Here is a 26,434-nt window from a genome sequence, read left to right as displayed (position 1 = left end):
ATGACGCTACAATCATTACATCCTGACCCCTTTATTGCTGTTGTGAACAAAATGATTAAATAAAAATGAGTGTCTAACACGTTGATGTCGTAACCGTATTTTAGGCTGTTGAAAAAAGGTTTTAATTAGGTCTTAGATGATCAGAACTGATTTCACCCCGTTTTCAACCAAACTTCAACGTACTCATTGTTTTAGAATGTCATTAAGGTGAAGGAAAAAAACGTCTATATCGTTTCATATGAAACATGATCGTGGTAGACACATGTTGAATCACAAGTTAATCTGGGCGTTTCACGTTGACACCACACTACTTCCAGCTGAATGTGAACATATATTTTTCACTTACAGGCTGTATTAAGGCAGAAACACATCTCATATTAACTTCACATTAGATTATAAAGACTAGCGATAGTAATGTAAGACTGACAACAAGATTTGTTTGGGAATAATTTATTGACGTTTGCATCGTTTTTAACAGGCATCGAAACAATCACCTACGTTGACGCACACGTATATGAATTCTTGTCAGTAGCAGTACTTAATGTAGGCTAATTATTATCGGGGGTGGGGGGGCACAGTAAATATAAATTAACTTTACATCAGATTATAAAGACTAATGACATAACACTGAAAACAATAATTGTTTCTGAATAATTTATTTACGTTTGCATTGTTTTGAACAGGCATCGACAAAGACACCAACGTTGACGTTCCATAGTCTTCGCTCTGAACATATCACAAGTTAATTCAACACCGATAAGATTTATACCCACGATAAGACACAAAGCCATACAATATTTTTAATTACTATTTCATTGCACATCGTACTTTGGATGGGCGACGTGAACCCGCCAACATGTGGTACCACACACTTTATCTACAGAGGAAGCAAAGCAAAGCCTGCGACAAATAAAGTCAAATATATCAGATTATTTTTGTCTTTCCTTCTGTCACAGTATCTGCAATATTTTCTGTGGGTCTAAATGATGATGGGTAGAAAAAGTAGCCTGTTTTGTCAATATATTGTAAAGCTACTTTATTGTTTGGCTACAATATAAAATGCTACGAATCGCTCACCTTAGATGCAGAAGGGTTTTATTGAAGCATTTACAAAAGACAAATTCTGGCACTGGGAATCGTATTCTCTTGTGTCCCCGATGTCTCTGTGGTGGTTTTGTGAAAAATTAGTATTGAAATTAATAGTGACAGTTGAATTCTGGCGTTTCCGAGTACGACTCCAGCGTTCGTAGTTTTGCTTTTCTATGCGGACAGATGACGGTTATTGTCGAAATGAATACAGCTGATTGTTCATGTATTCTGGTCGAGACCACCATGAATGTTGAAATAAATCCTTTCATGTCTCAAGATACAGCGAAAACACTGTAGTTATCAATACCTTTATTTCCTGGTTAGTAGACCTGGGGTCCTAAAAGGCCACGCCCACAACACATCTGCCGTACTATCACCAGTCAATCCAACCACCAGTTAATCTTGCACAGGGGTACTAAAAGGCCACGCCCACAACACATCTGCCGTACTATCACCAGTCAATCCAACCACCAGTTAATCTTGCACACCGGGACGGAAGTGTGGACATCTCTCGGTGAGGAATGGCCCCCAAAACCATCAAAGGAGCTTTGGTAGAAATGCTTGAGGACCTGTCAACGCAAAACTTTGACAAGTTCCGCTCAGAGCTGCTGGACCGCAGGGAAGAGCCGCGGGTCAGACGCAACAAGGTGGAGGGTAAAAACGTTCTGGAGATCGCAGACGTCCTGGTTTCTACTTTTACCGAGGCAAAGGCTCCTGGGGTGGCACTGGAACTACTGAAACAGATTTGCTGCCACGAAGATGCTGACAGACTCGGTAAATATATTCCTGCTTAAAGGTTTGGGGACAAAGACGCGTGGGCAGGTTTTGGCTGCTAAACTTTTAAGCACTTAAAACCTGCTTGCAAAAAAAGTTAGTGAAAATTACAGCGTTTGATCTAAAACGGAGTTTATTTTCCTTTTATCACATATAAATTTGGCTGAAAAGTGAGTGAGTTTTCAACTTTTAAACGAACCGCTTCTGGTTTACTTTCACTTTCGCACACTTCCTGAATCCCAAGTAGGCGCGGTTTCCTTTCCCTTTACAAAAAAAAGAACAGTTAATTAAAAAAAAGTACTTAACCCTTGTTTCCTCCTCAAATTTACTTCCCTCTGGACACCTTCGTGGCAAAAATGTACAAGCACAAAAAACTGCTATAAAATAATCATACATCAATATTTTCTTCTGATTTTATTTTTCATAAAGCACTTAAACAACTTCAAACCTGCTCAAAACTACCAAACATTCAATCATTTTCAGGATTTTAACCCTTTAAATGCCAGTTTAATTATTTGAATTATTGAATTATTTATTACAAAAAAACACAAAAAGTGAATTATTTTCCATATAAGAAATAGTAGGGAGATGGGGCTTTGGTGGTGATTAGAGTCTTGGATATGTCAAAGATTAGCAACAAAATTGATTTGATTGCATTAGTATTTTTTATGTTGTATCAGATACTCCCTCTGGACACCTTCGTGACAAAAATGTACATGTACATTTTACATACATACATCGCATATTCAAAGCCTGGATATTTCTGTTTCAAATTTGTTCATATTTAATTTGTTCTGTTGTGTTGTCAGATGTTGATTTAAAAACATTTTCACACACACACACACACACTCACACTTGCTAGTCACACGGCTCCATAATATAACTGGCAAAAATACAAGAATTTCATGCATCGGCCTACAATGGGAAAACGGTTGAATATGGTGGAATACAGCAAAAATGTCACATATCACTACTTTTCTTCAAAATGAAATGCTGACATTACAGAATGCATTTATACTGTAATGGCTGTGAGATTAAAAAATGTGGTTTTAAGTCAATTAGGCATTTTTGGCCACAAAGGTGTCCAGAGGGAGTATCTGATACTAATGCAATCAAATCAATTTTGTTGCTAATCTTTGACATATCCAAGACTCTAATCACCACCAAAGCCCCATCTCCCTACTATTTATTATATGGAAAATAATTCACTTTTTGTGTTTTTTTAAAAATAAATAATAAATAATTCAAATAATTAAACTGGCATTTAAAGGGTTAAAATCCTGAAAATGATTGAATGTTTGGTAGTTTTGAGCAGGTTTGAAGTTTTTTAAGTGCTTTATGAAAAGAAAATCAGAAAAAAATATTGATGTAGGATGATTTTATAGCAGCTTTTTGTACGTGTACATTTTTGCCACGAAGGTGTCCAGAGGGTGCAAAATGCATCACGAGAGTATAAAAGACATGTAAGAGTAAAAGAAATGGAATTTCAAAAATTTTACTAAAAAGAAAAGTTCCTGCAAAAATTCATGCCTAAAGCTGTAACTCAGCCAAAATGATCGGCAAATCAAAAAAAAAAAGTTGAGAAAAATGTACAAAAGTGTTAAGCAAAAAAATAATAAAAATAACACATATAATATTTCAGTTTCAACTTTTAAGCCGTGTTTCACCATGTATGCCCTTTTAAAGTAAAAAATCTCGCGAGAATATGTCGCAGAAACAAATATGTCTAGGGCAGTTTATTTCTTATTATATATTTAAATGTATTGAAAGATTTTTTTCCTGATTTGTCTGTGAAAAATTATAACATTCATCCATTGTTTGGACTGAATCAAATCCCATGAACAGCAAGAATTTTACTACAAACATCAACTTTGTTTGATTGAAAAATTAAACGTTATTGACAGACATATGTATGATTCATGGCGAAACGCGAATAAAACGTGTGATTTGTCTTTTTTTTGTAAAATGGGGGAGGATTTCACCTCTGTAGCACATTTGCAAACACATCTGAAAGCTCTTTTAGTTGTTCAGATTATAACACTTTGTCCTATTATTGCAGTAAAGGTGATATCTGGACTATCTTCACCACCTGGTTCCAGTGAGGGTGAGTTGTTTTCCTGTTTACTAGTTGTATTGTAAAAATAACTGTTGTCTTATACCAATCTATTTACATTTGTTTCAGCTGCAAGACCCTCAGCTGGAGCAGCTGGTGGAGATACCAAGGCAGTTGGTAGGGGCACAGATATTATGAAGTCTAATCTGCAGATGATTTCAGATATTGATTATATTGTGGAGAAAAACGTACTTACTTATTTATTACACATTACACATTATTTGATATTTACAACAGGCCTAACTTTAACCTAAAAATAGTTCAGGCTCAGGAGTCATGAAAGAAACAGTGACAGCTGATAATTGCTGCGTTGTAGAAATGAATTTAAATGAATAGTTTGACATCTGGGGGAAATATGCCTTTATACGTTCTGTGTAATAGTTAGGAAGTAGATTGATAGCACTCTGATGTCAGTACAGAGTTAGCTTTGCGTAGCTTAGCATAAAGACAAGCAGTTCATTTTTTCAGTAATGGTCCCATTATAAGACAATAGGCCATAAAGTAGGGTATGCTTAGGGCTTGACTGACATGTAGCTACAATGGCAACATCTCAATCAGGATAGAGACGTATGCTTGTCCAACCTGTCCTCGAGGTATGGTCATTTCTGGCTAGAAAAACCGAGATGGCGACAGCTATAGTTTTTATGTCCACTTTTTTTCTACAGTCTGAGCTTGTATAGTATAAAGTTGGCTTTATGTTATCACCTATTACCAACAGTGATTGTATTTGATTGTGATTGATATTTTCTCCCTTTTCTCTCAGACAAGCACTTTGTGGATAAACATCAACTCCAGCTGATCAATAGAGTGAGCCACATTGCTCCCATTCTGGATGAGCTACTCGAGAGACAAGTCCTCCAACCAGAGAGTTATGATGATATCTGGGTTCTGCCGACCAGTCAGGGGAAGATGAGAAAGCTCTATTCAGGTTGCCTGAAGTCTGGTACAGCGAGCAAAGATATCTTCTACGACATCCTTGTAAAAAATGAGAAATATCTCATTGAGGACCTCAAGAAAAATAACTAGATTTTGTAGTGAAATCTATTTTTAGACCAAACATAGTCTTACTGCAAAAATATGTTTTCAAGACATTAAGAACAGTGAAATATTAATGTTAATGCTATGTCTTCCACTGCATGATAATGTTTAACCAGCGCTGTTGCCCTTAATTTTACCCTTAAATAGCGAATATTCATGATCTTGCATGAATCATGTCATGTTTTTATCATGTTTATAACAAATGAAATGCGAGCCAGTTTTTTAACCTAGTTATTTCATGTAAACTAAAACAGAATTATCTGAATCATCCCATAAATGCTAAAATATATTTTTAGATCATGTTTTATCACATTATTCTGCCCAATAAGAATTACTTTACATTTGGAGGATCTTTCAAAATGTCTTGTGAAATGTATATTTATCTTTAATAAAATCTTCTGATTGCTATGTATGGTTCTCACAATTTGAGTGAATAGAGTCTCTTTAAGATAGGATGTAAAACAAGTCATGTGTGTTAATCTGTGTGCCCGTCTTTTCCCACAGGTTTTTTTAAAGCATGCATTTTCATGAACATTTATTTGTGTCTGTAAATGTTCAGAGGAGTTGAAGTGCTTACTGACACGATGATGTGGAGTTGGATACTGTCAGTAAGGAAATATTCAAGTTTAAATTGAATGTGATGATATTCAGTATAACGTCACTTCGTCTCATGTGATATTGCTTAATAAATAAACTCCTGTTTGTTTGAGAATTAGATTTCTCTAAGAAGACTAATACCTAAAACAAAAAAAGGTGTTAACACTTAGCTAAATCATCACTACTGAACTAAGTGAAAAGAAAAGAAGCTGGAGACAGGTGCCTTTAGAGTGGCCTTTTATTGTGGCCAGCCTAAGGCACACCTGTGCAATAATCAAGCTGTCTAATCAGCATCTTGATATGCCACACCTGTGAGGTGGATGGATTATCTCGGCAAAGGAGAAGTGCTCACTAACACAGATTTAGACAAATTTGTGAACAATATTTGACAGAAATAGGCCTTTTGTGTACATAGAAAAAGTCTTAGATCTTTGAGTTCAGCTCATGAAAAATGGAAGCAAAAACAAAAGTGTTGCGTTTATATTTTTGTTCAGTGTAAATAGGAACAGAGTAAGCACTGGTCAGTCATACAGTTAGCTCGTTACCGACAGCTCACGCAGCACACTTCGAAAGGACAGCAAGTTATTTCAGCCTACAACCTAATTAACTAACTGGCCTATAAATGAACAATGCTATTACTTGAGGATTTTAGCACAGAAACCGTGCAATTACCCACTTATGGCTTAGCTTATCTCATTATCATAAGCCACAATGAATTTTATACATAATACACAACATTTAGTACACAATGCTGGCAAAGCATCAAGTACATCAGCTACAACCAATGAGGCTACAACTGAGAGAGGGCGCCATTGAGCCATGAATCCAAATAGGCACACATGGCAAATGGGATTATCATGTAATACAAACCCTGTTACACAGGTCGCAGTACAACTTCACGACCTCAAGTGTGATAGGCTATTGTTTTTATTCAACACTAAATACAGTAGTGTCTTGTTTAGTTCTGTTTTTGTATTTTTAGGGTTTTAATATCATTTCCTGTTTTACTGTGTCACTTTGTCTCGTGTTGATCTGTTTCCTGTGTATGTGTGTTATCCACTTGTTTATGTGCCCTGCCCTTATTGTTTTCACCAGACCTTTGATTGTCTTCACTTGTATCTGATGAGCCTCACCTCCCAAGTTCATTTTTCTTCATGTTCCCCTGTATCAGTGTCGATTTGTCATTTGTATTACATCAATCTTTGTGGATCTCCAGTGAATCCTTTTTGTAATCTGTTTCCTGGACTGCTTTGGATTTTCCTCCTGGCTCCCCGTGTGTTTCACCTTCTGATGTGTTTTCATTTGGATTATTTGTTACCTGTTTCGTTGGAACTTGTTTTGCCTTTGGATCTCGTTTGACTGCACCCCTTGGACTCTGAAATTCAGTAAGCCTTTTGTTTTGACTTTTGACTTTTGGATTGTGCCCTTTTGTCTTTTGTTAGAATTTAGATTTCTGCTCTGCCTTTTGTTTTTACCTTTTGCCTCTTTGTTTGTTAAACATATTTTTCGTCTGCATCTGGGTCCTCCCCCCTTTTGTTTAATATCTCAAACTTGACAAATATTAATACAAGAAGCAAATAGAAGTAAACTACAGTAATCAACAACAGATTATTATTATGTGGTCCACCAACTAAACTAGTTCCACAACTAAACTAGTTCCACAACTTAACTGAAACTGGACTGATGCCAAGCAACCCACATATTCTTCGGAACTTAATTGATCAAGCAACCAGTGAAATGAGAATCTATTGTGTGATTCAGAGGTACCAGCTCAATAAATCTATGCATACGCGGTCTGCTGTAATGTTGTAACTTTTGATCTTGGAAACGCTGGTTTGACAACACTTCAGATGAATATGAATCAGTGTAATTGGTTTGGTCTGACAACGATAAATGTGTTTGAAATATAAGTCAGAAAAGCTTTTAAGATGAACTGAAAATCAGTTTCACAACTGAGTTGTACATTGGAAACAAGACAAGAGAGAGTAGTTTCCAGGCAAAAGGGAAAGTCTGTAAAAATGTGTCTAAAGACCGGATTTTAAAGTAGAAACAGTGTCATGAGATCAAACAGGAGGACTGTTCCAAAGCTTAACCCCAACTCTAAACTTTAATGTTAAACAGCTAGCAGGGGCAGCCCAGCAAGTATAAGAGACCTTCTTGGACATTAAAAGAAATACTAAGGTACTCTGGTGACTGGCCATGTAAAGCTTTGTTAGTCTTGAGTAAGAACTGAAAATGGATTTGTTGAAATCTGGTGAATTTGAACATCACAGCCTTTGATTCATATCATGTAAAATCACTCAGTGACCCACTGATCCCAGTGAGAACAAATCCGATCTATTTTTTAAATCTTCAATCAAAGTTTGTAAACTTAGTGATAAAATGATGTCAATAACTCTTGCATTAATGAAATGAAAAGAGAGCAGTGTCCAATCACTTTGTCAGGTACATTCCACAAACACCCGCATCCTATCCTGCATATTGTATGATATATACTTTTAATTTTGTAGGTGGAAACAATGGCGGCTAAGAGGGCGCTGTTTGAAACATTGAAAGATTTGAGTTCAGGTGAGCTTGAAGATTTCAACTTACTTGTTGGACTTAAGAAAGGCGCCCCGCTCCGATCAAAGAGCCACACAAAAGTGGCAACCACAGAGGACATGGTGGAGCTGATGGTGGAGACGTACAGCCAGGACTGTTTCGAGGTGACCAAAAAGGCTTTAAAGAGGATGAACAGGACTGATCTAGTACAGAGATTATCAGACAGCAACCTGGGAACCATAGGTAAGACAAAGAAGACACATATGTGAATAACAAAACTTTCACACAGTTAAATCAATATATCTCATTAGTCTGTATTTAAATACATTGGGAAAGCGTATCAGCTGGGGTACAATGCTTTGATCACGTTATCAGTTTGCTTATTGCTATAAGGTATACACAAGAACCATGCAAAACTCTATGTAGCTCTGCATATCATTATTATGTCACTTTTAAGTTTGGGTGTCACTTTAAGATGAAATCCTTTGTGTTATAAATCTTCATAAAGTTCGAGGATAAATATATTACTAATCAAGTTTTTTTTAAACTTTTTTTCTCCTCAGAGAAACAGTCTGTGTGTGAACAGCGGCTTCCTTCACTTGACCAGAGAGTAAGTATGACACGTCACTCTGACTTTACACAGTGCAGCTTTTATAAAGTGGATCTAGAACATTTTAACTGAAGGCACAAATAATTACTTTTTTTTCTCACAAAACTTAACCGATCAAGCAAAATAATTTACACATGGACTCTGAAGCATAAATGTTAATGATGTTAAGAATTTGTGTAATCTGTTTTCTCTTGTCTAATGTTGACCGAGCATTTCTAAAACATAGATTTGAATGTGATGCGAGCAGAAATATCTGTTATCATTCCAGCTGAAAAAGTGCACTTTAGCCTCTTTAACTTGTCCTCTGAATTCAGGTGGAGACGGTGATGTCTGTCATGGACCAGCTTATGGAAACGCTGGCATACTTAAGTGAAGAGGAGCTCGTGAACTTCAATAAGACATATATGAGGCGTAAATGTTTCCACAGAGATTACGGCGACACCCCGTGGAGGCTGTTCATGATGAGAGACCATCAGGACACTGTGTTTTTAATGATGCTGACCTGCGGCCAACACTTTGTGGAGACGACGATGGAGGTTTTAAAGGAAATAAAGAGAACTGATCTGGTGCAGAGGTTGTTAGACACCAGCTCAGGATTCAAAAGTAACGTATATGCTGTGTCTTCCTCTCTTAACATGATAAACAATAAGATTTATAATGTACAGAGAAGAAGACATTATCTTGTTCACAAAATATGTGATTTTAGACTTGTGTGGAGGTTTCAAAATGTGGTTGGGGTACAAATGGCAAATTTGATGTCCCAGTTGAGGAGGTTTAATTATTAATCTGTCTTGTAAATCTTTGCTAAGAGCCCTCATAACAGTGCTTATAGTCAGATTTGAAATCAGTTTCTCATGAGATACTTTTACCACTTTTCTCCTCAGAGGAACACTCAGAGGAACATCGCTCTGCACAGATCTGGAAAGTGAGTAATGTCTCTTTGTTTTGACTTAATACTGCACAGCTTTTATTCTAAAGATGCAGCTTAAAGATTGTCATCTTGCACATTTAGCATGATTTACTTTTAATACAGACCTGTAGCTTTATTCAGTTTGAGCTCTTAAGCAGTAATTTTGAACAACAGAATCTATTATATATCTCTATCTATGCGTATGAGATCAAATACAGCAAAATAAATGTACATTTTTTTCTTCCATAGGAGAATTTTCCAAATGTTATCATCAGAAAAATCCACTTATACTTTTATATTGATGAGATGCAAAGAGACACATTTATAACTGTTACATTTGATTAAACATATGTCACATTAATGTATTGATTATTTCAGGTAGCAGAAATGGCAGCTGTTAAACAGCTGCTTTTGGAAACCCTGAAGGATTTGCGTAACAAGGAGCTCATGAAATTCATGGAGTTGCTGCAGTTGATTTTCTACCAGAAGCACCATCCAGACATCTTACCAGTGTTGCTGAACCCAACAGACAGAGCAGAAATAGTGAACCTGATGGTGAATACCTATGGGCGACAATCTGTTGAGGAGACCAGAGAGGTTTTAAAGGAGATGAATAGGACTGATCTGATGCAGAGGCTGCCAGAGACCAGCTCAGGACCCAAAGGTAAGACAAAGACAACCCAAAAAATACCACATCACATACTTAGCAATCTCGGATCCCATCGGCTATAGTCTGAGGTGATATAGCCTCTGGGGACACCGGTGAACGTGCCGGCGGTAAGCGATAATCGACTTCCCGTCAAGACTTCCTTTTCCGCGTGCTGCATTGTTACAGAAAGAGAAACCGTTTTCTTGTGATTTACTTGTTCTTAACGGGTCTCACTTTCGCCGAAAGGTCAACATCATGATGCAGATTTGTAAGAAGTAAAAACTCAAGCTTTGTCAGGTCTGCCCTCAAGAGGAGAAGAAAACTTTTGAAATGCTCCTTTGTTGGACGGAGGTCGGATCGATCTGATGCATTTGAGGAAGTCGGGAAATCTGAACGCTTAAGAGCTTTTGTGACGCAGCGTCAAGGGAATTCATCTCAAGTTAATTACGGTCCGCCTGCTTTTGCTCTCCTCACGGACTGTTTTTCCTGCATACGCCGCAGCCTGCTGATTGAATGCTTTATTGTCATTATACACACACAGTGATACTTGATTGGTCAATATTACTTGGACTACAAGTGTAGTACAAACAGAACACTGGCTTTCCCAGAAATCCACATCCCTGCCTACAGATTCTACATTACAGACCTATGTAGAATCTTTAAATAGAGATGACATACTTACAGATGTCTCATAAATGTCAATTAAATACGATTTGTAATTCATAGGATCAGCTGGAATACTAACACTATATCATAACTTGTGTAAAAATAGATAAATAAAGAACGGGAAAAAGATCAATAATTCATGAATTAAATCAACTATCATTAATTAGTTGTTTTGGATTTCTTAAGATTGTGAAGTAGTGAAGGTGTATAAAGTGTCATTTTGTAATGAATTTTTTATACTTTATTTCCTTCTAAATCAACAGAGCCGTGTTAATGTCATTTGTTTGGTTTTTTTCCACAGAAAAACACTCTGAGGATGAAGATCCTACAATGTTGGACAAAGTGAGTCTAACGCCTTTATCTAGCAGGTGCAGGTTGAAAACCTCTTCTTGAACATTATAAATTACAATACAAAACAATGTTTGTTTCAAGGTTGAGCTCTTTAGCATTTATGACACCTCTGATGTTATGGAAGAAGATGAACTTCTGATTTAGAATATGTTGTGTTAAATCAGCTTTAATGAATCTGTTTACAACAATAGAACGGTAAACAGTTTGTGAGATTCATCTATTGCTTCAAAAAGAAAAAATACTCATACAGTACATACAGTGTTTGTAAAAAAAAAACCAGGGTAAACATAATTATGGATAATAATATAATAATAATAATAAGAAATGTGCTTATTGTTTCCTTTCATTTTTAAGGCAGATGTGAAATGGATTATTCTGGAAACACTGAGGGGTTTGAGGTATAGGGAGCTTGAAAAATTTAAGTGGTTGCTGCAGTTGACTTACTTCCAGAAGAGCCTTCCACAAATCCCCCTGAGCCAAATGCTGTGGACAGACGCAGGTGTACTGCTGGATCAGATAATGAAGAGGCCGCAGTGTCTGCAGGTGACCAGGGAGGTTTTAATGGACATGAACAGACACGATCTGGTAACGATGCTGTCAGGGACCATCTCTGGACACAAAGGTCAGAGAAAGAGGATAAACACTTACACAAATATAAGTGTCTCATAAATGTCAAATTGATAGCTTTCATATTTTATAGTATCAATAACAGTACCTCCAGATCACAAGTTAATTACTTGGTTTACTCGGGATGAGCCTGTTTTCTTATGCTAGGATGTTTATTTATCTGATTTGTTTTAAAAAACAAAAGCAGATTTCTTAACATAATTACATTATTTCAATATGTATATTTCAATATGCAAATATCACACATGTTAACAATTCAGCAGGATCCCTGAAATGCACACAAATTAGATTTATGATGAATTATTTTTCCCTCAGAGAAACATCTGTCAATACTGTCTCCAAAGGTGAGTAATGTTTAATCAGACACACTGTACACAACACTGTTTTCATTTCATTGTAATTTGTACAAAATTATTCTCATCTTGACGGTGAAGACGTGAAAATGGGTCTTTAAACCAGAAACATTAAAGCTGCTGTAGAATGGATGAGAGCATGTGATCTGGTGGCCCATTTCCACTTTTAGTATCACAATGTCAGAGAGCATATAACACAATGACTGACAACCTCATAGTTATAGCTCAAATGTCAAATGTTAAAATTGTGACTAAATTGCTTCCTGTTAGTTGCTACAGTTCTGTCATGACTTTAATGTTTATATTGTTACAAAGAAATGTGATCAAGTCTGAATGCCCTCTGATTACTTTGAATCCATCAGGAAGCATCCACGGGACTAGTCAAGATGAAACTTTTGGAAATACTGGAAGGCTTAACATTTAAAGAACTTCAGCAATTCAAGGTGCTCCTGCTGCACGCTGACATTAAAAAAGGCCTCTCCAGAATCTCAAGACACCAAATGAAAAAGGCAGGCAGAGTTGGCTTAGTGGAGCTGATGGTGATGTTATACGATGAACAGACTGTGGAGGTGACCAGGGGTGTTTTACTGAAGATGAACAGGACTGATCTGGTAGAGAAGTTGTCAGAGACCTTTCCAGGACTCAAAACTCAGAGTAAGAGGACAAAACCCACCACATTACACAATCACAAGTGTCTCATAAATGTCCACCAAATAGCTTTTATACTTCATAGTAATAAAGTGGTTCTGATTTGGTTCAAACTTAATTTAATCACAGTGAAAAATATTTACAAAAATTCCGAGGCAGGAAAAAATGCACAAACAATAATCACATTCATTACTCGACTGATTAAATTGCTGAGTTTAATCAAGCCTCTTTGATTTTAATGATGTCAGTACTGAATAGATTTTGGTGTAATTTCCTGCAGTTAATTCTTTGTTCATTTCTTTAAAAGAAACTGAACCTCATTTAGTTACAAGAAAATGTAATGTAGAATTAAGAGTAAAATACAGTACATAGAAGCTAAAGAGTATGATCACACAAATGACTTGAATCAGCCCCTCTGTCAGTTTTGTCATTTTGAGTGATATAGATTTGATGTCATATTATGTATTATTCAAAAGTGACTCAATCTAACTGAAGTTGTTTATTGTCTGATTTTGAATCAGTCAGTCATGAGTCATTTTCTATTTTCTTTCTCCCCTCAGAGAGAGATGAGCCTCAACAGCTCCAGAAAGTGAGTAACGTTACATCCAACACACTCTACACAACCCTGTTTACTTGTTTGTTCTTACAGGTTGAAGATGAACATTTCACCATCAATAATCATACGAAACAAAAGCATAATGGTCTCTAGATTATGCTCATCAAGCTGATGCTGGGTTACAAGTTTATTATTTAGTAATGTTTTAATAAAATCAGTGCTGTGTCGTCGGCGTATTGAGGGCTTTAAAGGGAAAACATTTAGCTTGGGAGGGAGTAATATTCAGAGAAAAAACTGCATACATCCAAGTTTAGATTAGATACAGAATAAACTAATCTTAAATCTGATTTCACAAAATTGTCCAATTAAGCCTAATGACGCTAATATTCGTTGTTAGATTGCGACCATGTAAATCACCTGGGAGATGCATTGCACTCAGTCCTTACCTCAGTGGCTTGGATTCACTATAAGATAGACACAAAAGTGCCCACAGGATAGTCATGACAAAATTCATGTATTAGTTCTTACAGGACTATCGGGGTGAATGCTTTAATTGGTGCAAGGAGATGATAGTTCATTACTACAATGGAGATATTAAACAACTGCCCTTTGGTGACTTTGAATCCATCAGGAATCAACCCTGACATCAGCTCGGGAGAAACTTTTGGAAACACTTGAAGACTTAAGTTTAGGGGAGCTGGAGAAATTCAAGCGTGTCCTGCTGTACACTAAAAACAAAGAAGGCCTCCCAAAAATCCCAAGACACAGACTGGAGACGGCAGGCAGAGCTGAAACAGTGGAGCTGATGGTGGAGATCTATGGCCTGCAGTGTGTGGAGGTGACCAAGGAGGTTTTAGAGAAGATAGGAAGGACTGATCTGGTAGAGAAGTTCTCAGAAAGCAGCTCAGGATCCAGAGGTAAGTTGTGTAAAAAAACATTATTTCACTGTATACATCTTCAATCAACAATATGTCTTACATAACTTATTGCTCTTGTATCTGAGCAGAACAACATAGCACATAGAGATAAAGCATATGCAAAGTAACCATTGGATAATATATCAACATAACATAATTTAGAAAAAATCCATGTGTCTTCACACAGAGCCTTTAAGAAGTTTGGAGCTTGAGGATTGTGGACACATTGTGGTAATCCCTTACATCATTTATTTTTCATTAATGTATTCTTGCAAATACAACAATCTCCCAAATAAGCACTATCTCCTGCAGCAGCACTCCAGAGACTGGACTATTCTTCAACCAACAGCAGTACAAGTGAGCCGCACTGATGGAGATGAGTTTCAAACTTACAGGTAAAACTAACTTCTTAAATACTGCATCACAGCAAACTGGAGCTTGGAGTTTTCTGCCCCAAGGAAACCCAAGAACTAACTACTGTTACAGGTTATACAAATGCAATATGACAATTACAGTGAGAATATATTCAAACTCAAGGCAGACAAACTCAATTTGTTTATTCTACAGTGTGTATATTTTGCATTTTCACCAACCTTTGCCTCTTTCCCACGACGTAGCCTACAATCTGAAGCAGGAAACTACTTTGAATGTAGTGTCTCTGGCTTGCGCTGGGTCTGTAAGGAAAAGGTCAGCTTTAAGTACCAGTTTTGCTCTTGGGAAGGACACATGGAGAGGATGGAAAGCATCAATTACATGCCTGCAGGGCCTCTAATGAACATCGAAGTCATTGCTGGAAAGTTCGATGAAGTGCACCTTCCACACTGGGTCTGCATAGGTAAGGGAAATTTAGGAAAATAACCTAAAATGCACCAAAGTACCAACAGTGTGTATCAAACAATTGCAATTATTTTTCCTCACTAATAGCTGTGTTTGTATCGTGCAGACCATGACCCTGAAATTTTGAAAGAGTTTGCAGTCCTACACATCGAGGACTGTGGAGATGTTGTGCAAAAAGTGTCTGAGGTCACACCATCCCATGTCAAGCTATCTGAACCAGTTTTCTCACCAAGAGCGGTCCTGATGAAAGCCAGCTTTCACGTGAAAATAGGTTGTAGTGTATTAATATACTACAGACCCAACACACCATTCCTGAAACTACATGTTTACCTGATTCCATGTGATCCTGCTCTACAACAGGTGACTGAATATCTTAAACATTCAAATGGCACCAGAGCTTACGATAGCGTTGCAGGGTCAGTGTTGGGGGAAAAAAAACATTGTGAGAACATCTTATTAATTAGGTGGGGAAAGTTAGTACTGCTATGGTAATTAAGTCATACTTTATACTCAATAGCATCCTAACAGAGAAAATATATTATAACTGACTGCTAGCTATGGCATTGTTGTTTTCAGGTTCTCGTTTTAGCGTTACCGTTTGCTGATAAGGTTCAATTTGTGATTTTATATTTGACATATGTGGCTTTTGCATGCTTGCAGGGTCTGCTAAGTTTGCTGCAACGCTGAATGTCTGTATATTAATTTGTATTTGTCATATTCATTTTAAAGAACTCTCATTTATTTGCAATCTGTGACTCAGTCAGCATTAGCAGTATTCAAAAGTAGTAAGTTCATATAGCAGCTGTGCTTTTTTTGTGTGTTGTCAGGGCTCTTCTGTAAAGTCATTGCAGTTAATTGCTCCTAATGTATCTGAACTGGAGAAGGACCAGATGCATCTTCATGAGCAAATAAAACGCATGCTTGCATATTTATTTTGTTCCCAGATTAGAGATTACATACAAGAATATTAAGCATGTGAGACATTTGGTTAAAAATTAAAACATGGGACAAGATGAAAATTCCAGCTAAGCATCTCTATTCAAGTTCTTAATTCTCTCGTACGTACATGCGCTGTCTGTCTGCTGATGTAAAGCACTGCCTTGCAACATAACCTTGTCACGCATGTGAGTCAATAGAGGCGTCACATATTAATCTGACCATATTTCTCCTGTTAAGATTTATTTTTTGCTAAATCAGAATGCCTGCATGACTATGACTGCAGGAGCTAGAGCAGCAAGCATTAAAAACAAAAACAACACACAAGGTTGATTGAAATCAGGTCCCTGCCGTAAACGGTGGCCCGCTCTTGCATAATTTCCGGTGTAATGTTTTTCAGACTTTTTTCTTGCTCATAACAAGACCTCCTCAATACTGACCCTGACACTCAATTGATAAAAATGTTGTTTCATGAATGTTCTTTAAAACACAGATGACTGTGTAGTGTGTGCCACTGTTTCCTTGAAGCAGCTCTGTGCCTTTATTATTTTTTTTACAGACTGTGGACAAAAAAGAAGTAAAGAATGGATACAAAATAATCCCAAAGCCACGCCCGGACAAGCACCTGAAAATGCAGCAAGGTTTCAGCCTCTCAGCAGGTATAAACACAGCAAGGATTGCCCCAAAGGTACAGTTTGTACAACGCTTCACTTGCTAACACACAAAGACATTTGTTCTACACTTTAGTGCCATAGCAATTGCTAAGGGGTGTACGAATGGCATGGCGACACAAGGCCTTAAGGTAGGGACACAATGCTTCACCTTTGTGCGACGACTACTTTGCTGAGCTGCTTGGACACATGCGTCTGGAGACTGCACAGACAGTGTTTCTGTTGCACAGCTGCTACTGCCAGCCCCGTCTTTCAACATGGAGTATAGCCTCATTTATAGCCAACAACAGTCAAATGTTTCTTTTCATTTCATTAAAAATTTCATTGATATTTTTTAGCATGAAATTTGAAACAGAAGTGTTGAGTGTTCCTTACGCGCTGACTCATATCTGTGTGTAGGCTTCCATAAAATACATCGTGGGTGTCACACCAGCATGTGTTTATCTACTGTTACTGTCACCTGAGTGGTCAGTCAAACGGAGTTGCCCCTCAGGTCGGACAAAAGGAACAAATACTGAGCAGATTAAACACAAACTTTGTTTATAGTCTTAAAATTGTTGTTCCTGTTGTATTTAACTTCACTTTCTAACTTTGGGAAAAACTAACTCCTCTTTATTTTTTTATTTTTCTACACAGATCATTACCCTCAGATATGATAGCCTAGCCCCAAATTTCTATGAAGTATTTATAGAGAAACCAGACAGAAACTTCCACCTTACTCTCTCAAACACAAGGAGGGGGAAAGCACAGCCTGAGGAAGTATGGACCTGTGAAATTCGAGGAGGTCGGTGGTTATTAAACGTTGTTAACTATGAAAAATGTCATCAATCTCCAAATCTTTTGTCTTAAATTGAATTAATATTGAATGCAATCAGTGTCATTATAAATGATGAGAGCCAAATCAACTTGGCAATGCACACTGAAGATATACATGCTAATAGCTAATAGCGCTATGCTATGCTATTAACCGATTAGCTTGTTGACCAGCAATTTGATACATAATTATATATCAGTTTACTTTACTTTTAACCTTGTTATTGTAGCATTTAGTTGTAAGCACAACACATGACACCATCATATCAGCTATCCATAATTTGACTGGTTCTGCATTTTATTTTCAGACGACTATCAAAGCCCTTCCTCAGAAGGTAAGATGCAGCGAAAAATACGTTTTTAAGAGGAGTACACTTATACCTTTACATCAAACCATGACCTCACATCTGTGCAGTTCTTTCAAATACTGTATAATACAGTCAGTTGTAATTTCATAAATGTTTAAATATTTTTCCGCCGTTTTAATTTTGTATCAAAAGTTGCAATTGTTGGACATTGAAAGCTAAGTTTAGTAACTTAGATATGGCCTGATTTGTGCAGTCAATCACTCATGCAACTTGTTTTAATTTCTTTCTCTTCAGACAAACACTCTGTGGATGATCAGCCGTCTGCACTGGTGCAAGAAGTGAGTTACGCCGCATCAGTATGGCTTCACTGTACACAACCAAAGTTTAAATCAGTAAGGTGCAGGTTTAAAGTCCATCCATCCATCCATTACCTATACTGCTTATCCTGTTCAGGGTCGCGGGGGGTTTAAAGTCCAATTTATTAAATATTAAGGTTCCTGCACAACTCATGATGGATTAAGTGATTATCAGCTGTAATATGATCTACCGCTACAGTCAAATTATACCTCTCATTCAATTTGGATTCACCAGGCAGTCACCACCTCAGACCGAGAGAGGCTTTTGAACCTTCTGAAAGACTTAAAGCAGGAAGAGTTCAAAGAGTTCAAGTTTTACCTGCAGGACAGGAGCATCCTGGCAGGCCTCCCACACATCTCGACGAGCGACCTGGAGAACAAAGACATGTTGGACATTGTGGATCTGATGTTCCGGATCAACAGCCAACAGTGTATGGTGTTGACCAAAAAGATTCTCAAAACAATAAATAGGAACGATCTGGAGGAGAGGTTGTCAGACATCAGATGAGGATCTCAAGGGAAGGTGGGAAACGTGCAACCAAAAATTGTTTGGTAGTTTTAATAGTCATCCCATTACTATCCCATAAATGTTTTGCTTAATCTACAAATCAGTAACTTTGTATGCAGGGTTTTGTCTGGAGTTTTACAGTGGTTCATGGAGCTTTGAATTTCTTTCTTTTGATTATAGTCCATTATTGTATTATGTAGATGCAATTATGTTACAGAGTTACAATTTAATTTAGCAGATGTTTTTGTCCAAAGCAACGTACTGTACATCGGAGATTTAATGCAACACAATCAGCGATCAAGACAGGAGGGAACAAAGTCACACGGATACACGTGCCGACAGCCAGTGCACAGAGCGTGAATTATCGTCAACAAGGTCAATGTAGGCATCATCATCATCATCATGAATATCGAATCAACTTCAACAACATCCCCAATGCCATCATCATCAATAGCATAAATATCATTAAGTGCAGAGGTGTTCATAAAGAGCTGGGTCTTTAGCTTCTTCTTAAAGGTGAAAGGGACTCTGCGGACCGAATGGAGTTTGGTAACTCGTTCCACCACCGGGGGACGACTGAGGAGAAGAGTCTAGTCAACTTATGGCCCTGTTGTGATGCGAGTACCAGGCGCCTTTCATTTTATCATGGGCAAAACTGCCATATAGTCCTCTCTGTGAATAAATCCCTTGTTAAAGTATGTAATCTACAGTATCAGAGGAATACGGCTAGTGGAAGAGCATATTTTAAATCAAATTTTAACCAGAATTATAACTGAGATTTATGTTCCCTAAGGTCTAAAATTGCATTTTGAGTATTAAAGCTATGACTATTTTGGCACCACTAATTTACAAGAGCAGCAAAATGCAGTAAATACCCCTGATGCAGCCTTAGATAAAGTGGTGGACTGTCAGCAAACATGGTAGCAGTGTACAGTTTTTAGATAAAAGCGAAACAGTGTAGCTTACTGTTACTTGACTATAAGTACAGTAGCATTGTAGCAGATGTTATTGTATGACTCATAACCCCTAACGTCATGTCAGTTACAAGCAACATACAGATGCACACTACACTTCTTATTCAAATACATCTGCTAACAGACTCCTCATCTGAGTCCCTTTTTAGGGTTTTATTTGTACTTAAACTTTTGAAATGAAATGTACCATATAATGTAATTTTTAACATACTTTGGTATGTGTCAAAAAGGAAACTAGTTTAAAGTTTAGTTTTAAAGAACTTATTTTTTTGTGAACACAATTGAACATAAGAAGCTGTCTGAGCACTTTTTAAAACGGATTATTGTTCTTTCTCTTCTCATTTTCTTTTCATTGAGGCTTGAAGAAATGAATTATTTTATTTTTAATCTTCAATTATATTTTGTTATCTTGAAATCCTGATATGTCTTTTTGTTGCCTTGTGAATTTTTTACAGCAGATATTTTATCACGTTTTGATGGAAAGGAAAAAACAAACCACTTGTTGAAAAGTGCTATACAACACAGTTGTGTTTTTTATTGATCTACATATCCTTAATATCCATAAAAATGATCAGGTAGCAACAATGGCGGTTAACTTTTTACTGTAGGAGTATCATACATGTTCTGTGTTTGAAATGTATAATTTCCCTTTTTTGTTACATGTGATTCTCGGCCTAAAAAACAATACGTAAGCCACACATTGTGTTACTGGGGGGGGAAAGTAGTTTTTTGTTTGTTTTTCTAACATTGAGCTGCATTGTTTATCAAAAATAAAGCTTTTTGTCGTATACTATAGAGAAAAATTGGCTCAGTTCAGATTTTTTTTGTCCCACATGTCACTTTCCCGACCGTACCGTACAGTGCCCATCTCTTCCTCGGCGGTTGGGAGTCAGTGTTGTTACACGGCCGACAGAGGGCAGCAACAGAAAACAGCTACAGAGAAATTATACGACGAAGAAGAATAAGGTGCAGTCCTTGAATAAGGACTCCTTATTCACATAACAGGTCATGTCACGTTAACGAGTAATTATTAATGCGCTGTGAATTTCAATAGCTGTAGCTTTCATTCATTTTTCGTGTTCAATGCCGTTAAATGTTCAGTTCTAACATTAGACTAATTTCTGCTAACGTTTTCAGTGATAACGTCACCGAGCTCGCAGTGAGCATGTCTTCAAACTTAACCTCAGTTTGTGACATGTAATAGTTGTTTTTATTTGGATTTAGGGGTCCCGATGACCCACGTGCAAGCTCGCCGGGCCGTAGGACAACCGTGTTTCTTAAAACAGGCATGTACTTATTTGTGATCATTGCTTAGTTAGCCTAGCATCAGCTTTGTTATGGACCTGTCATTACACTGCTACACAACTGTATGATCGTAACCTTTGTGTTCTGAGATAGTGTTAGTAAGACTCTATGGTTTTCTTGAGTGAGCTACCAACGAATTACATCTAAAATTAATTAGCTTCTCTGTCAGTTGCCTACTGTAACTGTTAACAAACTTTTTCCAAGCTGTGGACTGTGTTTAAGGTATTATTTTTCTGCTAACCCTTATGTTTTGTCTGCAGTCTCACTTGGAGACCCCCTGCCCACTATGACAACTCAAAAACATGCTTAAAATATCTTAATACTTACTTATACTTTATGTTTTTCCCTATATGGTGTGCTATCACTTCTGTTTGGGGTCTCAGATGCCTCAGCTCTGAAATATGGTTAAATACAATTCACTTTATTTGTTCTATACTGTATATGTGTTAAGTGTTATGAATTACATGCATGTATTTTTCTTAGAATTACACTTTGTGTATAAATGCGATACCCCTTGAATGAAATATTTCCTTGTTTGGTGTAATGACAAAACATTTCTGTGTGTATTCTCAACTTTATCAAATGTACAAGCCCAGTTTTTGGCGAGGGGAAAGATACCAATTCAACACTTTTCTACATTCATTTTAATGAGTTCAGGAGAAGGGGGGGGGGAAGCAATTAAATGTACTAATACGGCAAAGACATCTGAGGCCAAAAACAATGAGGAGATAAAGTCAAAGTCAACAAAACACAAGTTAGTGGTTTTAAAATGTTAAAAAATATCTGTTAAATTAGACTACCAGCAATATAAATGTGAAATAAGAAGCTTGATTTTGATAATCAAAGAAAACCACTAGGTACTCTCTTTATGTCAGTCTCTATGTATTGCCCCCAATTTGGATTGCAGACTAATTACAGAATTAAAACAAAGCAAAGGTTTGCAAACCGAATCAACCCCAAAAAGCATACAAAGGGCAGAACAATCTCCACGTAAGAAATAGTTTAGTTAGAGCTAAAGAGGCCTGCTGCTAAAGACACAAATACTGATTTGGTTTAGCAAGCTGCAACTTTGACAAGACTTCAGTTTAAATTATGCTTATTTGTACTACAGGTAGTCTATTCTGATATATTGTTGCTACCTGACTAAAAGAGTTATGTTTTATGTCTGTAGGATGTCTCATACCTGATGGAAAGAGTTAGTAACTTTTTGTTTTTCAAATCTACAGGACTGCTCCAGCAATGAGTTGTACTTTCTACCTCCTCTGTGCCCGCAGCTATTTCTACCATGGCTGTTTTCTGCTCGTCATGCCTCGACAGTCTCCGCTGCTCAGAGCGCTCAGCTCAGGTCCCCAGATGAGCCACAGCCTGCAAGAGAGCTACAGGCTGCTGCAGCTGCCCGACCAGGGATGCATCAGTCCCATGCAGGTGAAAGAGGCCTATCTGCGCCTCGCCAAGCTCTACCACCCAGACTCTGGGGCTCCAACTGCAGATGCTGGGCTGTTTGCTCGGGTGGAGGAGGCCTACAGGGCTGTGCTGGCTCATCAGAGCAAGACCAAGCAACCTGATGGAGGGAAGGAAATGGAGGATGAGGATAAGTCTAGAGGTACAGCACTTCCACACAGACACTACCTCAGCTATGAGGGTGTGGGCTCAGGAACACCCAGCCAGCGTGAGCGCCAGTACCGGCAGATTCGAGTTGACCGGGCATCCGATGAGGTTTTAAATTACCGGCAGAGGGAGCACGAGAGGGCCGCCGCTGCAGAGGGGGCGCTGGTGGAGCGGGACATGCGTCAGCGCAGCCGAAAGATCAAGATCACCCAGGCTGTGGAGCGGCTGGTGGAGGACTTGATCCAGGAGTCCATGGCCCGAGGAGACTTCAGGAACCTGACTGGAGCTGGAAAGCCCCTCAACAAGTTTGAGCACAACCCATATGCTGATCCAATGACCCACAACCTCAACCGCATCCTCATAGACAACGGCTACCAGCCTCCCTGGGTCGTCACACAGCGTGACATCCGAGAGACCACTGCTCACATCCGAAAGAGGTTATTGGAAGGCAGGGCCAGGCTCGGTGACCCCATGACCCCTAAAGAGCACGGCCAATGGGAGCAGCTGTGTGCATCTGCAGAAGAGGAGTTGGCTAAACTAAACAAAGTGGTGGACAATTACAACCTCATCGTGCCGATGCTCAAAATGCAGATGGTTCATTTCAGTTTGTCACGAGAGATTGAGCGTGCTGTGCGAGGAGCTCGTCAACACAGACAGGAGCAGCAGAGAGAGAGAGAGAAGGAGAGAGAGAGGAGGAAGGAGGAGAAAAAAAGAGCAAACGCAATAACTAGGCCTCAAAATACCAAACAAGGCTTGATGTCCTGGATGAAGAATTGGCTCAGATTGAAAAACTAAAAGTCTCAATTCAGGGGAATGATTTGTGAACAGTGGTTTATTTGATTTTTCTCTTTCACCAATCTCACTCAGATTTGTTCACCTGCTAATTACGTTTGTCTCTTTCTTATGCAATCAAACAGAAAATTGTGAGCACTGCAATCAAAGAAATCTTAAACATATCGAAAAATTGTGTTTCTGAATCCAAAAGTTTTGCTTGGATTTCAGCCGAAGCTTGTGGTGGGAGCTACGCTGAAAAATGTAAGATACCTTTTTATTGGCTGTTCTCTTGGCACGAGATTCAGTTCAACGGTGGGCAAAACATTAGATTCAAAAGTAAAGCCTTTGAAATTGCAAACAAAAATTTTGAATTGACATACAAATATATGTTTGGGGTCCAAAGCAAAAGTTTTGGATAAGCATAAATACATTGTGTTAATCACAGATAAATTTTACTTGCAATCTGATGTTTTTTACAGTGTCAATCATTTTGCTCTCAACTCTACATTTCTTTTGCATAATTCAGACATACAGTCTGTATTAAAGTCACAGACAAGGAAGGGTACAAATAAACTCATTTGACTCTAAGTGAATACTGTTGTGTCCAGAAATGAAGGACTGTTAGCGGAAGAATAGCATTAAACAATTAGCTTGGCTGTGAAGTGTAAGGGCCTGCATGTATATAACACGATGCAATATTATGATTCCAGTTGTTTCTGTGAAATTACTGATCTGAAAATTCAAAGCTAACACTGTAACTTTGGTTGCTATGTGACATTAAAAGTTGAAGTACTGTAAAATCTTGTGTTACAGAGTTTTATACATTTGAATGTGGCTGTATTCTAGTTGGTCAGCTGCTCCAGGGTTGCAGGGTTGCAGATGACGACAGGCTCCTTGCTGCCGGGTCTGGTACCTCCTCCCTCCCTGTGCAGAGCCTCAGTGACAGCCCTGGATGGAGTCACCACCTTGGTCCAGTCGTGGGCGATGTACTGGTGGTACGGATCCTGAGAGCTCTCCAGCTTCTTGGAGCGGATGTAGCTGAGCATGATGCCGAATGTGAAGAAGCTGAACATGCCGACCACCAGAAGGATGTACATCATGCCCTGAGACTGAGCGTGTGCCCTGGCCTCTGCCACCTGGTGCAAAGCCTGCTGGGTAGTGTAGTTCTGAGGTATCGGTGGCGACAGTGCATTGGTGCCGTTGAGGCAGTGCTGCAGGAAGGAGAGCAGGAGCGACTGCAGCTCAGTGGTGTTGATGTGCGGCATGTCTGACCTCTGCTGGATGATCAGGGAATTGCCACTGAGGAGGAAGAGGAGACTGATCATCTCATAGGAAAGGTCAGGAATATATATGTATAAAATATATATAGTTTTAATTTTATTGTTGTCTGATTAAGTGTGATTAATATTCAAATTAAGCCTTTGAACACAACAACAAGAGGCAACAGATAAATGAGGAAAAGCATGATTCTGAGTTGCAGAGGACTAAACTCACAAGTTGCAAAAGAGTTTGACATGTTTTTCCTTTTAATCGACTTTTATTATTATTATTATTATTATTATTATTTTGAAACGATAATACTCAGAGACACAAGACAAATATGAGAAATATATTTTGACCCTAAAAAATATTACTTATTTTAAAAGAAGATTGAAGGGGACATATTTTAGCTATGCAATCCATTTTCTATTATACTAATGTGTTTTTGAATCACGTTGGTAAAGTTTGTTTCGTTTTAAAAATTGTATACATATTTTAATTTAATTATTTTTGGAGTCTCTCCTTCCACCTGAAACGAACAAGCTGTTTTGCCATTGAAAGGTCAGACCTTTCGCTCCAAAGTTGTAGAAAACATGGCTGCTCTAGTATTGGTTATTCGGCCTTATATGTACGAGCCAGAATCACCAGGAGGTATTTGAATAGTAAGGTGAAATCTTGACAACGACTTGACTACAAGCTAGTGCAAGAAGGCAGGCTGAGGTGAACGACGGTGAATGACGATTGGTCGATTTCAGCGAAAGCAAGGTTATACGCAGAAACCTGCAGCTGTTCTGAACGGCCCATTTCAGGGGCGACCTTTTTAAACATGTTATTCTGAAAAACACAGAATTATGCAGTTTCCCCCTTTTTCACTGTGAACAGTAAACACCCAAAAATGTGATCCACCATTCAAAATATGAGAATGTCCAATCAAAAGATTTGGCCCCTTTAAGGCTTTAATGATTAATAAACTGTGGTCAAAGTAATGCTAATTATTAAAAACATGCAGTTAGAAGTCTTTGATAAAGAAAAATCATCTGTATTTAATAACACACAATATAATACTGGTAAAACAACTGTTAGGTTGTTCACTCAGAATCGTCTGAAGCAAATAAAAAGAAACATATGTTTGCAGAAGTTATGAACAACTTACGGAGAAAATAACTCAAAATAAAGAATACAGAAGATGTGTTTGAGTCAACGGCTTCATCTCCTTCTAAAAAAACACACTGATAACGATTATACATCAAATCTGACAACTCTGTCATTACTATACACAACCAGTGTAAGTGTGCATACAGCATGTGAATGTAGTTCATGTGCATGTACTGTATGTAATACCCAACCTGTTTGTCATTGTCTCCTTTTTCTGTTTTCTTTTTCTTTGTTTGCCTGGTGGTTTGTTTTTGTTTTCCTTATTCAAAAGATGACTGTAAACTTTATTTATAATGAACATTGAATCTGCTCCATGTATCAAAATAGTCTTATAAAACAAAATGTATTAAAAGCACAAGAAGAAAAGGAAAGAAATAAGAGAGGCATAATTAGAAGGAGTGCAGCTGTGTATCAAAGTGAGAAATATCTCGCCGTGATTTATAACCTAGTTTAGGGACGCACGATATCATCGGCACGTTATCGGTATCTG

The 26,434-nt window shown here is 37.9% G+C and overlaps 4 protein-coding genes across 4 annotated transcripts; 3 read left to right on the top strand and 1 right to left on the bottom strand.

Annotated features, from left to right (window-relative positions):
* Positions 1-1,347: 1,347 nt before the first annotated feature.
* LOC138583960 (apoptosis-associated speck-like protein containing a CARD) lies at positions 1,348-5,395 on the top strand. The gene is made up of 4 exons (XM_069656040.1): positions 1,348-1,863; positions 3,923-3,967; positions 4,046-4,093; positions 4,740-5,395. The coding sequence occupies exons 1-4, from the start codon at positions 1,611-1,613 to the stop codon at positions 5,000-5,002; spliced, it is 609 nt and encodes a 202-aa protein (XP_069512141.1). The 5' UTR covers positions 1,348-1,610; the 3' UTR covers positions 5,003-5,395.
* A 1,352-nt stretch (positions 5,396-6,747) lies between these two features.
* On the top strand, positions 6,748-18,868 carry LOC138584224 (uncharacterized). Its single transcript, XM_069656401.1, has 19 exons — positions 6,748-6,996; positions 8,122-8,395; positions 8,716-8,762; positions 9,077-9,365; positions 9,647-9,687; positions 10,051-10,336; positions 11,289-11,329; positions 11,693-11,960; positions 13,527-13,555; positions 14,154-14,439; positions 14,627-14,670; positions 14,752-14,834; positions 15,057-15,274; positions 15,383-15,636; positions 16,772-16,900; positions 17,520-17,667; positions 18,005-18,031; positions 18,299-18,342; positions 18,596-18,868. Exons 2-19 carry the CDS (start codon positions 8,131-8,133, stop codon positions 18,866-18,868), a joined length of 2,772 nt encoding a protein of 923 aa, XP_069512502.1. The 5' UTR covers positions 6,748-6,996; positions 8,122-8,130.
* Positions 18,869-22,368: 3,500 nt separating this feature from the next.
* On the top strand, positions 22,369-24,316 carry dnajc28 (DnaJ (Hsp40) homolog, subfamily C, member 28). Its single transcript, XM_069656900.1, has one exon. It carries the CDS (start codon positions 22,387-22,389, stop codon positions 23,548-23,550), a length of 1,164 nt encoding a protein of 387 aa, XP_069513001.1. The 5' UTR covers positions 22,369-22,386; the 3' UTR covers positions 23,551-24,316.
* A 55-nt stretch (positions 24,317-24,371) lies between these two features.
* Positions 24,372-24,794, bottom strand: LOC138584223 (potassium voltage-gated channel subfamily E member 1-like). The gene has a single exon (XM_069656400.1). It carries the CDS (start codon positions 24,792-24,794, stop codon positions 24,372-24,374), a length of 423 nt encoding a protein of 140 aa, XP_069512501.1.
* Positions 24,795-26,434: the final 1,640 nt, after the last annotated feature.

This window comes from Semicossyphus pulcher, unplaced genomic scaffold (assembly GCF_022749685.1).
Source record: "Semicossyphus pulcher isolate SPU_LCO1_2020_fin unplaced genomic scaffold, fSemPul1.0.p SCAF_9, whole genome shotgun sequence".
Classification (NCBI taxonomy): domain Eukaryota; kingdom Metazoa; phylum Chordata; class Actinopteri; order Labriformes; family Labridae; genus Semicossyphus; species Semicossyphus pulcher.
Note: the sequence above shows the minus strand (reverse complement) of the source record. Positions and strands in the feature narration are given on the sequence as shown.